The sequence below is a fragment of the Petaurus breviceps genome, unplaced genomic scaffold, assembly GCF_028583685.1.
Source record: "Petaurus breviceps papuanus isolate PSGF00001 unplaced genomic scaffold, PetGlider_PUasm1.0 454, whole genome shotgun sequence".
NCBI lineage: Eukaryota > Metazoa > Chordata > Mammalia > Diprotodontia > Petauridae > Petaurus > Petaurus breviceps.
In genome coordinates this window covers 3,226,557-3,240,435 of record NW_027186342.1, presented here as the reverse complement: position 1 = coordinate 3,240,435, position 13,879 = coordinate 3,226,557, and the positions used below count along the sequence as shown (strand labels likewise).

The 13,879-nt window shown below is 44.5% G+C and overlaps 1 protein-coding gene across 2 annotated transcripts in view; it reads right to left on the bottom strand.

Moving 5' to 3' along the window:
* Positions 1 to 13,879, bottom strand: part of NCKAP1L (NCK associated protein 1 like) — a 64,034-nt gene that overhangs the window by 11,407 nt on the left and 38,748 nt on the right. For both annotated transcript variants that reach the window (XM_069101302.1, XM_069101304.1), the window contains 6 exons: positions 12,981 to 13,199; positions 11,187 to 11,317; positions 4,348 to 4,445; positions 4,095 to 4,188; positions 3,755 to 3,837; positions 3,006 to 3,086 (listed from right to left, as the gene is read on the bottom strand). In XM_069101302.1, the coding sequence (XP_068957403.1) occupies positions 3,006 to 3,086; positions 3,755 to 3,837; positions 4,095 to 4,188; positions 4,348 to 4,445; positions 11,187 to 11,317; positions 12,981 to 13,199 (706 nt within the window). The remainder of the gene's footprint in view (positions 1 to 3,005; positions 3,087 to 3,754; positions 3,838 to 4,094; positions 4,189 to 4,347; positions 4,446 to 11,186; positions 11,318 to 12,980; positions 13,200 to 13,879) is intronic.

The window sequence follows — 13,879 nt, the reverse complement described above, 5'->3', positions numbered from 1 at the left end:
ATCTTACATCATCTACTCTAATCTCTCATTCAATACATTAATCCCTTCTATTTCTCTGACAGATAGTCATGCAGCCTTTACATGAATATTTCCAGAGATAGGGAGCTCACTACTTTTCAATGCAGTCCAGTCTTCTGTTGGACAGGTTTAATTGTTAGAAAGTTCTTCCATATATTTAACCCAAATCTTCCTCTGTCTCCAGAGGGCACAAGAAGAACCATGGGGAGGAATAGTGAATAAGTTGACTCCAGTATCTCTACCTAGGGCTAGAGAGACATTTTAAAATACTTCCAATATGAAAAGGGGGAAGGGACAGCACTTGATTTCCTGCCTGTTTTTCTAAAGAAATCATATTCCCATGTCCCCAAATGAATGGGCCTCTGAGTCATCCCAGTCTTCCAAAGGTAGTAGCCAGAGCTTCTAATAAAGGCAGCCATCTCTTCTCCAAGCCCCATCCACTCATTTCCGTGGGAAGCCTTGCCCAGAGCTCTGAGCTGCCTGGGAGATATCAGCTTGTCAAATTCCTGACAGGCCAGTGCAGCCCAACCTGGCCATCAGCAGCTGCCAAAAAACAAAGGCTCCCTTGATATGAGGCTGCCCTTCACTACAAAATCAGACAGCAACTGGGATGAAAGGGCCTTGGGGAGGTCTTCCCATCCATCTCCCCACTTCCAAATAGCCTATATCCTCCTAAACAGAAAACAATTTTCTTTTTCTCAAATACCTTTAAGAGAACATTCCATACCCCAAATTAGATTTTTAGAGAGGGAAGCCTATCTAGTTAAGGGGCTAGTAATCTTGGAGGAGAGGGGGCAGAGAAGACCATCTGAGTGTAAATTCTTCAAATTTTTCTCCTCTTTGAAATTTTTTTTCACTTAATACCAGAGAGATTTTGCACCAATTTAATCTCTTACAGATATATATAAACATATGTATATATACATATATGTATACATATACATGTGAATTGTGTAGACATATACATATAACTATATAATACACATCATATACCTGTATATATAACCATATATATGTATATATATACACATATGTTCATGTTGTTATTCAGTTCAATCGTGTCTGACTCTTGGGGATCTTGAGAAACATACTGTCTGTCGGGTTTTCTTGGTAAAGATACTAGAGGGTTTGCCATTTCCTTTTCTAGTGGATTAAGGCAAACAGAGGCTAAGTGACTTGCCCAGGGTCACACAGCTAGGAAGTGTTCCAGGCCTGATTTGAGCTCAGGTTTTACTGACTACAGGTCCAGCGTTCTGTCCACTGACTGAGCCATCTAGCTGCTCTGTGTGTGTGTGTGTGTGTATGTGTGTGCATACACATATATACATAGAACATAATTTTAAAACTACAAGGTAATACAACACACAAAAAGAAACAGATGATAATTACTGACTGTCTCTGGAAGACCCTTGCTACAAGGCACATCTGTGGGCCAGAAACTGGTGGGGTCCTTGAAGAGCTCCTATAGCCTTCTCCCATTGGTAAAATGAGTTCATCAGATTGGCTGATTGCTACCTTATTAAAAGATAGTAAATGCATTTCTTGAAGGGGTGAAGTTTAGAACACGAATAAAGTGAATAGAAGGAGGGAAGAAACATGGCAGCAGGGATGCTTAACAGGGCCGATGATGAAGGAGAGGAGATCCAAGTAAAGTACCCCAGGAAGAATAAGATCTCTAGGCCTGAGACAAACTAACTGAAAGTACAGAAGTTCTGATTGTGCCACCCTCTGGTTGTTGACCTAGTCTAGCCCAACACCCTCATTTTCTTGGAAAGAAGAAACTGAAACCCAAGGAAATGAAATGCCCACTCTTGCTTCAACACTCCCAGTCAGAAAATTCTTCCAACATCTAGCCTCAATTCTTCCTGCTGCCACATTAATCCCATTGCTTCTTGCCTTCTTTGGGGGGGAGCCCAATAAAGTTTACTGTCTCCTTTCCCTTTACCATCATACCATAGTTCTCAAAATACTTTAGGGTTATCATGACTGAGAGCCAAAAAATCACAAACTACTCCCTATTGAGTCAAGTGCCTCTTGTAGAGGGTGGGATGTTCTGTTGCCCCTCTATGGATGGTCCTTGCTTCCAGAAGACCTACGACTCTCTTTGCTTCCTACTCCAGGCCCACTAACCTACCCCAACTTCCTCAAGGTACTTAGTAGAGGACCCCAGTTGAGGCCTGATAACCTGAGGACACAAAAGTTATAGAAGAAACAAAGTAAGCATAGGGTTGGTGAGTGGGATTTAGAGTATAAATGGTTGCCTAAACTACTTCTTATCTATAGCAGTGAAAGAGAGATTTTTTTTTTGCCTTTTGGCCTTTGTGCCCAAGGTTACACACTAGTTTTTTTGTGGGGGTGTTAAGTGTCTGAGGCCAGAACCAAACTTGGGTCCTCCCGACTCCAGGGCTGGCACTTTATTCACTGTGCCACCTAGCCACCCCTAAGAGAGAGATTCTTAGCATGAGAAATCACTGGGGAGAAGTTAACTGCAGGGGAGATGGGGTGAAGGGGACAGAAAGAAGGTCCCACCATGGTTTGAGAGTTGGCTATTTCATTACAAACTGTTCTTTAGACAGGTTGACTACATGATGTTTTTTCTCCCTGCTGGTACTACATGAGAGAGTCAGAAGCTGATAATGGAAGTTTTTTAAAAGTCTTAGAAAAGACTGGGGAGGAGCCAGGGAATGAGGGGACCTCTAAGGGCTGGAGGGATGCACAGAAATAGAAAGAGCAATTTTGTTTCATTGAAAAAGTACCTGAGCCCTTGATTCAAAAGTCGTAGGGACTCATCTGTACTGTGTTAAACAACTTATTCGCATTCTGCTCATTTCAGATGGAAAGGCAAAAGATAGCTTCCCACAATGTCCCCACAGCCCTTAACTCTCTCCTTAAAGTATCATTCAAAGCACTCTTCTCCTCTGAACCCAGAAATTTCCTGGTTAGCAGCCTGGAAAAATTCACACACAGTCCCAAAATCACCCCCATACCTTTATATCTGTATCTGGGGTAACAAAATCCTTCAGGCACTCAATAGGGCCCATGAGGAATGGGCAGTGGGAAGAGAAAACCTGGAGTTAGAGAAAGAAAAGAGTACTGAGGTCCTAATAGGCTGGCCAGTGACTACAGAAGGGAAAGGGAGGTGTTGAATCAAGACTTGGTAAAACCCCACCATGTAGGGCTGCTAGAACAGCTTGTTCAATCTATTAACCCCAGGTCCTCTTATACACACAGGCTATTAAAAAAAAGATACTAGCTTTCCTTGATGTTGCTATATAAGAATAAATTATTATAATAATGATAACAATATTATTCATTTAGTGCAGAGGCCTCCACTTCTACCCTTCTCTGATACAGACCATGAGTTCAACAATAGTCTTCTAAGGACCAGACCAGCTAAGTTCAGAGGTTCACCCTCCCAAAGGCTGGCCACCAGAGGGTAAATTTTTGGCTTCATCAACTCATGAAACAGCTTGTGATGCCTCAAAGAGGATTAGATCTACCCTCTGGGGGGAAATCATAGATTCTTGAAACACTGGAGTAAAGTCAAAATAGGAGAAAACGTCTCCACCTCTACTAATCTCCCCTCTTCCTAGGGGCTTCCCCTTAAGGCCCTGGGTTCCTTCCCTCTGAATTCTCTGTGATTTGCTAGTTGATCTCCCTTCACCTTTACCTCTCACCTCTGGTCCCTCCCCACCAAGCTCCCCTCTCACCTCTGGCCCCTCCCCACCAAGCTCACCTCTCGGAGACCCTCTTGGGCCATGGCCCTAAAGCTGAGGATGACCCCAATTATGGTCATTCTTTTCAGCACATTCTCAGCTCCTAGGAAGGAAGGCAAGGAGAATTAGGAGAAAGAGCTCTGCCTGTGGGGGTGTAGGAATCATTCTATGCTTTCCAGCCCCAACCCCATCTCCCTCAGGGAGCCCACCCTTCACATCACTAAAGAAGTGGGCAGTTACCCTACTGCCTTGTAGCATAGCCCCACCTAAAGTTTTCCTAATTGACCTCAGGGCTCTGGAGGTGAGCAAGGAGAAAAGCAGAGGATGCCAGGCCACTTAAGAAATGGGGAGGAAACTTACCGGTCAGCTGGGGCAGCAGAGAGGCCATGAGCTCTGGCTTGCTGAAGTTGGATCTAATCTGTACCAGTATGTCCATGTTTTCCACCACCAGCTTCTGCAACCCCAGGAGCAAGACACCCCTGAGTCACGAACCTGGAGAGGCTTTAAGGAAAAGCCTCTACCTAGCCAGGAACCCTCCAATTATTTCTCCTCCAAGACATCTGAACTGCCATCTTCCTGGGGACACCCCCAGCCACCCAGCTACCAACAATACCTTTAGCTCCACAATCTGGGAAGTCACATGCCACATCAGGTTCTCACTCAGAAACTTCATGCCATAGGGTCCCAGGAGCTCAGCCAAAGCCCGCATCTCTGGGCAGAGGGAAGTCAGAATTAGGACATTTTCGGGGGGGGGGGGGGAGGGAGGCAGGGCAATGAGGTCCTGGTCCAAAGCCTACAGGGGAAATTCACCCTGTGCCCAAAGGACTTTGTCATCCCAGACATGTAGATCGAGGTATGGGGATGATTCTGGAGTTTGGAGTAAGGCAGAATTCACCAATAAGTTTTTCCAGCCCCAACCAAGAAATAGCTGGGTTTTTAAGACAGGATAAATAGAGCATTCCTCCTAGAAGAATGGCCTCTAAGAATCTCTGGATGGCTTCCAAACAGTGGTGTCAAACTCAAACAGAATTCACTAAACTGTACATAAGTATCCCTGCTGGCAACATATCAACTTAGAAAACAACATATTAAAGTTATCTATGCTCCTCTGTATTTGTATTTTTATTTTGTTAAATACTTCCCAGTTACATTACAATCTGGTACAGGTAGCACTCGAGAGCTGTTGTTAGGCCCTAATCTGGTAAATTTGCTTAAAAGTATATAAAACAATCTAAAAACACTTCTGAAGCACCTACTACATGCCTGCCTCTGTGCTAAGCACTGGAGACATCCCCCTCCTTCCCTCAAGTGGTGACGTAACAGACAATCACATTTTGTACATACTTATATTTGAAAGGCAAAGTAGAATAAGTGAAAAATTATAACAGCTGATTTATATATCACTTTAAAGTCTGTGGAACATTTTACATATCTTAATATATACAGCTATCAATAGATTCTGGATAGTGGATAGGAATCTACAGAAAGACCTGATGCAACATATTAACTTTGTAACCCTGGGCAAGGTACTTAAATTCCCAGTGTGCCCTGGCAAGTTTCTTAAGTCTCTTTTTAACAGCCTGTTACAATAATTAGTTTGCTTTAAGCCTAGGGGCGATATAAGGTCTCTGAGGTCTACATGGATCCTTCTCTTCAGCTTTAGGGAGAGTCAGATGACAAGTTAAAGAAGCCCCCAGTCAGGAAAATCCCTAACATGTTCCCTACCTAAATTCCCCACCATTTCTATCTCTCTAGTTAACCCCTGGTCTCTTTGTGGTCGAGGCAAGATTCAGGAAGTTGAAATGTTTGGGTAACAAAGTGGCAGATTCTGTTACAGGATCTGTGGGCAGAAAGGCATGGAACAGAACTTTTATTGAAACTCCCCTTAGTCTTTGAGTAGATGGGAAAAACTGGTAGCATCAGCCCAAGGTGCCCTCCTTGGCATTTCTCTTTTCTATCACAGCTCACTCCTCTCTTCCCTCTCTCCTTCTGCTGGCTGCCTTTGGCCTGATTCTTTCCAGGTCAGTTCCATATAAGCCCACTCCTTTCTACTCCCACATGGTCCAAATCCCTTTTTGCTCCTGAAATATAACTCATCCTTTTTATACAAGCCCTTCAAGACAAATTAATTCAAGGTCCTGGGCATCCTCAGTTCTATCAAGTTTTTTCTCTCAGTTCTATCAGGGTGTCTTTTGTTTTGTTTTGCCAAATAAAGGCAATTATTTTTAAGTGGGATAACACTCTAAGTTCTAGAGAAGGTGTTGATGTGAATTAGTAGAGAAACTCTCTCACTGGATGGGGGCTTCCAACAATAAGGGAATTATAATTTTTTTTTCTCTAACACTGGACCTGTCATTTCATTGGTGGATAAACCTCCCTGTACCAGTACAGATCAGCACCTGCTCTTCAACTTACAGAAATGCTTTTATTTGGTAAAAACACAGATGGGAAAACAGAGAGTTTAAGTGACTTGTCCAGGGTCACACATCCAGTACGTAACAGAGGCAGCACTTAGCCCCAGGTCTTCCTTCTTCCAAGGTCAGCCATCAGTCCACTAAATGCAGGCTGCCTTTGGACTGAGTAATTATTAACATACTTTTTAATGCTCTTGTCTTTCTTTTACAAATGAAGACATGGTGGCCTAGAGGTGAAGTGGCTTGCTTCAGGTCCTGTGACAAGTCTCCAGGCTCCTGGGAGTATGATAAAGTAAAAAGAGCCCAGAGGACTTAGAATTAAAAAGACCTGGGATCAGGTAGCAGAAGCTCCACAAACTTTGGGCCTTTGGTCAAGTCACTTAACCTCTGTCTATCTTAGCTTCCTCATCTGTAAAATGGGGATAACAATAACAGCACCTACCTCCCAAGGTTCTTGTGAAGATCAAATGAAATAACAATTATAAAAACCCTTAGCACAGTGCCTGGTACATAATATATGCATATTATAACATTAATATGTCAAGATGTTAAGATGATATATAATGTATAAATTTTATACTATATAAGATATCATATATGTTATATGATAGCTATTAGTATTATCTACTTCAAAGGGTTGTTGCAAAGAATTTTATTTCTGGTTAATTGTAAAGTGCTATACACATTGTACGCTAAGATGCTTTTTGTGCCAAATACCCCCAACTCTTTCCTTATTTCGGTTCTAGCTTTTGGGAGAGGTCACTTTGCATATCTCTCGCTCAACTCACCTTCAACCCTCCTATAACCCATAGACAGGGCTTCCTTCCCTTTTAAAAACATTCCACTAGCCACTCCTTTCTTTTCCCCATACACAAGCAAACACTCATTCCCAACCCCCCAGATTCTTCATCAGTCCTGGATCTCCCCTTTTATACCTGCTCCACTCAGTCCCTGTCTTCTAACCACCCACCACCCATCCCACACTGCTACCACCAAAAAAAAAATATAATCAGAACCTGCCTGGGAAATACTCTGTTACAAACAGCAATAAGGAATGCTTGCCTGGACAGAAGAGGAAGGTCTGTAGCTTCCATGGCTGTGGGGTATAGAGCAATGTCTAAGTCACGGGTGGGGAACCTGTGACTTCAAGGCCACACGTGATTCTCTAGGTCCTCAAGTGAGGCCCTTTGACTGAATCCAAACTTCACAGAACAAATTCCCTGATTCTAAGACCTTTTATAAGGACCTATATGAAAGAAAGCTTGGGACCCTTAGTAAATCCATGTTTGAATGAAAGTCATCATAGGAAAGTGGAAAAGAATTCTGACTCTGGAACCAGAAGGATTGAGTTTAAATCTTAGATCTGCCACTTACTTACTTGTGTAACACAGGGCAAGTCAATTAATTTCTCTTGGCCTCAATGTTCTCAAAATGAGAGGGCTAAGCTCAATGATACCTAAGTCCCTTCCAGTTATGATTATATAACCTGGTTTTTTATCCCAAAAATGTAGCAGAGAGGAAGGGAGGGAAGGAGAAAAGGAGTGGGGAGGAAAGAAGTAAGAGAGGGAGGGAAGAACAGAGGAAGGGAGGGAGGAAGGAAGGAAGGAAGGAAAGAAGGAAGGAAGGAAGGAAGGAAGGAAGGAAGGAAGGAAGGAAGGAAGGAAGGAAGAAGAGGGAAGGAGGGAGGGACGGAAGGAAGGAAAGAAGGAAGACCCATTTTCCCCTCCTTTTTTCCTGACAATTCTTGGATATTTCCACTTCCCTTACCCCCAACTCATTCATTCAGTTTCTTGTAGTCAATTTTGGTCCTCATTTTGGTTGCCTCTGCTGCATCTGATTCTGATGAATACTCCTTCCTACTTGACATTCTTTCTACTCATAGCTTCTGTGATACTCTCTTATTCTCCTTCTACCTCTTATCACATTCCTCCCTCCTCCAGTTCTTTGATTCTCTTCTCCTTCCTTCCTCATGGGTGTTCCATAGGTTCTGTTCCAATCCTCTCTCTCTCTCTCTCTCTCTCTCTCTCTCTCTCTCTCCCTCTCTCTCTCTCTCTCTCTCTCTCTCTCTCTCTCTCTCTCTCTCCCCCCCCTTCCTTTGTTAATCTCATCTATTTCCCTGACTTCAATGATCAAATGATTCCCAAGTCTCTATCTGGCACCTGAGCCTGAAGAACCAACATCTTTCCCCAAAAAACTTGCTCATTCTCCTGGCTACACCATTTCTATTAATAGTGCTCTATTTGTCAAGTTACCTAGGATCAAAACCCAAGAGACATCTTTGACCCTTCCTTCTCCCTCATTCCTCACAACTAGTTATCAAGTTCTACCTCAGTAATATCACTCACATCAAACACTTCTTAGTCATAACTATTGCTACCTTTGGAGTTCAGAGGCTTATTACATTTTGCCTGGATTGCTATAAAAACCTCCAGTTTCCCCCAGTATAATGAAGCTTGCCAGGGTAACCTTCCTAAAGCATAGCTCTAATTATATCACCCCAATGTTCAAAACTTTTAAATGCCTCTTCATTTCCTGCTACATGAAGTCCAGACTCCTTGGTCTAGCATCCAAGGTCTTCTTCAGTCTCACTCCAAGCTATCATTCTACACCTATTTCACATTATTCCCCTTAATGTATTCTATGCTCCTACAAGCGAGACTACTTATTGTCCCCTGAGCACAACTACACTTCTCGCCTCAGTGCCCCTTTCCCCCTCATCATTCCCATCCTGAACCATGTATGTCTTTTGAAATCCTACTCCCCCTTCAACAATCAGTTCAATAATTATTCTTCCATGAAGCCTTCCTTGATCGTCCCAGTGGACAGTCCCTCTTCTAAAGTTCCACCACACTTCCTAATTCATGTTATACTGATTTGTATCTGTCTTGTGTCCCTCAGTAGAAAGTAATCTCCTTGACATCAGAGTTTCTGCCCTGTTCACCCTTGGTACCTAGAATAGTGCCTTGTTCTTAGGATATGCCTAATATATGTCTACAGAATGAATGTTGGATGTCCAGATTGGACATTCTATTCTCAAGGCAGAGTGACCCTGGTGCAGCTTCCTCTCTCTTCAGGAAACATCACTCCCTCACCATGGCAACCTTGGGGAGCCTAGGATGGGAATAAGGAAGGGCAGTGAGGAGAGGTGATTGCATGGCATCCTTATTGTTTTCAATGAAGCCTGAAGTTGATAATGGAAGCTACCTAAGGCTTCTGAGTGTGGCTGGAGAGAAGCAAGCCCCTGACAGGTAGGAGAGTGATGGAGAAATCACACTGATAAGGTAGAGATCCAAACTTTTTCAAGACTCCCCTCATCCCAGGAAGGGGGAAAAGAGAATACACATGGAGGCAGGGAAGGAGAAGGGTCACACTATCATCCCACACCTGCCCCTACTTCCAAACCGGGTTGCTTAGGGTTAAAACTTGAAAGAAAGCAAGTAAAATGGTTTGCATGTCATTTCAGGCAGAGAAACAAGGGAGTTGCATGGCTTATCAACTCGCACCTGTTCTTTCAGCTATTGTGATGGCTTCAGAACTTCCAGAAGAGAGAAGCATCTGAACTCATTCTGCCCACCCTCCCCCTTCCTTCTTTCTCACTCTCTGCCCCCCTTCCTTCTCTCTTTCTCTCTCCTCCCCCCTCTCCTTCTCCCTTTACCCTCTTCTCCTCTGCCTCCTTTTCCTTCTCTCTCCCTCTCCAAACACACAAACAGGAGCCTATCTGGTTAAGGCCCTAAAAATCTCCCTAGGGAAGAATGTGCCCCAGGCCCCATCCGCTCCTCCCCTCAGGCCCCACTCCCATGGTTTAACAAGGCTTGCTAGAATAAGCATTGGATCTGGAATCAGAAGATGACCCGAATCCACATCCCTGTCTGCCTCTAGCTGTGTGACCAAGGGCCCCGTCACAAACTCCCCATCTCATTTCCCCATGTACAAGTTGGGGGTTTTAACACTTAAAAAGACCTACATCCAAGGCTTATTGTGCAGAAAGCATCTTGTATATCTGAAAGCATAATATAAACATAAGCTATAATTAATTTTCTTCAAACTGTCATCACTGTGGGAAGCTTGGGATGAGGAACTCCCTCTATCTGGGCAGGTCAGCACATTGTCCACAACTTCTCTTGGAGAGCTGCCTTGGACTGAAAGAGGTGAGAGACAGCACTTGAACCTGGGGCTTTCCTGCCTCTGAGGCAAGCTCTTATTCATTAATTATAGCCATTAATTGATGCCCAATCACTAATAACAGGAGAGAGTCCTCCATGAGTTTCAAAACTTTAATGCCTTCTGCTTCGTTTCAGCCCATTCCCTCATGTTCTGGTCTCCATTTAATAAAGTAATTTGTCGAGACAGCTAGGGGGCACAGTGGATAGAGCACCGGCCCTGGAGTCAGGAAGACCTGAGTTCAAATCTGCCTCAGACACTTAACACAAAAACTAGCCATTGCCCTACCTTCCCCCTTCCAAAAAATAAATGAATGAATAAATAAATAAAGTGATTTGTCTTGCAGAATAAAATTATCTGGAGACTTGAATCCTGGGCTCCCTTTGCCTTCTTGCATCTTATCCCCTAGGTTGGCTGTCTCTGGGCAGCCCTCCTTCTGGAACTCCTCTCCACAGTCTCCCTCATCCTTCTGAGGCTGGAAAGGGAGGGGGTGGGTGGGAGAAGGTAGAGTTGTTCTAAAATGAATCCCAGGAAAGAGAAAATGTATGGAATGAGGACCAGAGAGCACCTAGAATGGGAAGAAGGAGGTGTCTAGAACGAGGCCCGGAGGAAGGAAGAACATTGTGGTACAGGGGCAGAAGCAGCACCAGTACTGAATCAGAGGACCTGGGTCAGACTCCCAGGACTCAGTACCCATGAGAAAGTCTCTTCGTTCTCTGTGCCTCATCTTTGAAACCCAGGGGGTTGGACTAACTGACCTCAAAGTTCCCTTCCAACTCTAAATCTGTGTATGAGCCACAGTCTGGGATGAGAATCTGGCAGGCTGGGCCCAAACTCTTCCAGCAGGCCCTGGCCTCCCCCAGGTATTCGAGCTCACCAGAAACATCAGAGAATTCTTCAGCACTGAAGCTCTGTTCCCCCTCCCTGGGGACACTGATGAAGGCCTGCATGGCTGGGGAAAGAACGATGGTCCCACTGCTGGCTTGTCTCAGGAGGCTCTCCAGGTACCTGTAGGTACAGTCAAGAAAATGAAGAGGGAAGCATGGGGAAGCCCTGCCTGCACACTCTGCCACTGGGGGAAAAACACTCAGCTGGAGGCTGGGGGGAAGGACAGGAAGGGGTCAGGGTTCCACTAAACCAGAGCAGACAGTACAACATTCTAATTAACAACTCAGGCTGCCAACTCAAAAAATAATTGTCTCTAATTTGCAAGCCACTTTGCCTCTCACTTGCATGACAATCATTTCATGTCAAAATGCAAGGGACTTTCCTAGCTTCCCTTGGCTTTCTGTTCTTGTGACGCCCCTCTCCCTCCCAAAACCCAGGACTTGTTCAGTCAGGCTTGGCGGATTCATCTGAGATGAGAGAACTGAGTAGGAGGGACTCCTTTCTTGGGCTGAACTATATCAATTAGAATATTAACTTCAGGATCAAGGAAATAAGGGAACAAGCATTTATTAGGTACCTACTATTGTATTATCTAATCTAATTATATTATAACCACTATAACATAGTATGTGATCCTCTCCACAACACTGGGAGATAGGGGCTACTATTGTCCTTGTTTTACAGTTGAAGAAACCAAGGTTGATTTGCCCAGGTTCACACAGATAATAAGTGTCTGAGGTTGGATTTGAACGCAAGTCTTCCTGAGTCCAGGACCAGCATTCTATCTGCTGCCACCACCTAGCTGCCAAGGAGCTCAGGATGCCAATGTACACAAACGCAGTATCTGGGGCTAGAGAAAAGTCCTAGGAACCCTAACAACCTGTCTCCAAATCTCCCCTTCCCCACAGAAGACAACCTGGAAAGAACCCTGGATGTGGAATCACAAGACCTGGATTCAAATCCTGACTCTGTCGCTTAATGTCTCTTCACCTCTCTTGGCCTCAGTAAAGTAGAGGATCTGCCTACAGGATCTCTCATGCTCCTTATATTTCTAGACCCTATAACATTTCTCCCCTTTTCTTCTGATTAAATGGAGAGGGATCTAGTTATGGCCAGGTCAAACAGAGGAAGCCTTACTTGATTATTCACCCTGCTGACCCTACCTCCCTACCCCACATCTGGGACATTCACCCCAGCCTCTGTGCCCACGTACCCCCAAACACCCACAACCAAGCCACTGGGGGGGGGGCTCCTGAAAGTTGCCTGTCTCCAGCTGACGCTGGATTAAGAATGCCACCCAGTGGCCTCATCTATGCAATGCCTTCCAAAGCTCTGGGGTATAGGATCAGAAGTTAAGACCCCAGAGGAAAGACCCCTTCTTATCTCTTAAGAGAACTCTACCCATGGAGTGGGAATAACTTTGAAGGAACTCATTGTCAGGCCTGAGAAATAGGGGATACTTGGTTGGAGGAAAGGTGTTGGTAACCACAAAGGAAGAGGATGGAATTAGAATGGGCACAATGGAAAGAGATTTGGATTTGAAGTCAGAAGATATGGATTCAAATCCTTGTTCTTTCACTAGCTGTGTGACCTTAAGCAACTCACTCAATCTCTCTGGGTTTAACTCCTGTTTCCTCATATACAAAAGGAGGTGTTTGACCTTAGCTCTAAATCTAGGGCCCTAAGTTAGGAAAGGGTTTCCAGAATGGAAAGTGAAAAGAACATTGATTTGAAGAGGAAAGGGAAGAACGGAGGGGCAGAGAAGGGCAGAAGGAGATCTCACCAGTTGGTATAGAGGGTGGTGATGGTCTGCTCCCCAGAAGAGTCCAGCGGCTGTGTCTGCTGCAGAAGGGCGTTCCGGATAACCCGAGAAGCATCAGCACCCAGGACCTGGGTCAGTGACTGGATGAAGCCAATGTACGCCTTGACCCCTGCCAGAACTTCGGAGGGCCTTGCAATCTCCTGGGTTGTGGCACTGTAGCCAGTCAGCCACACCATGGCTCTGCAGGAAAACAGGTCAAGTAGCAAGGGTCCTGGGCTCCTAGTTTCCATCTTGATCCCTAAGGGCCCACCCCACCACCTTTCCTTCTTGGTATGCTAGTGTTTTCCTCAGTCTCAAAGAAAGAAGTAGCCACACCTACTATAAGAGACGTTGAAGTATCATGCTTTGAGATCCTGGAGGGGGAGGAAAGAATAATGGAACCTCCCACAAGTGAACAGAAGCCATAAGGCATCTGTATATAGACTAAAAAGTCATAGCAGCCTCCAGCTAGCACCTCCCACAAGTGGACAGAAGCCATAAGGCATCTGTATATAGGACTAAAAAGTCATAGCAGCCTCCAGCTAGCACCTACATACACTTCATAGACACAGACAAGGCTAGCTGCATATATATAGGAGAGAACTATGGGCTATGTTTTCTGACACAAAAGGAAGGTTCCTCTGACACATATACCAACTCCTATTCCAACTATAGGTTATTGATGTCTATAATTTTACAACTAGAGATTCATTTATTTGACTTTTGGTTTCTTCAAGCATAGAACACATGATCTGCAGTCAAGGGGCCTGGGTTCAAGTCCTGAGTTTTATTACTTATCTATTTATCCCCTATGTGATCTTAGATTTAACCTGTTAGGCATCAATTCCCTCATCTCTAAATTAAGGAGGTTGGGCTTGAAA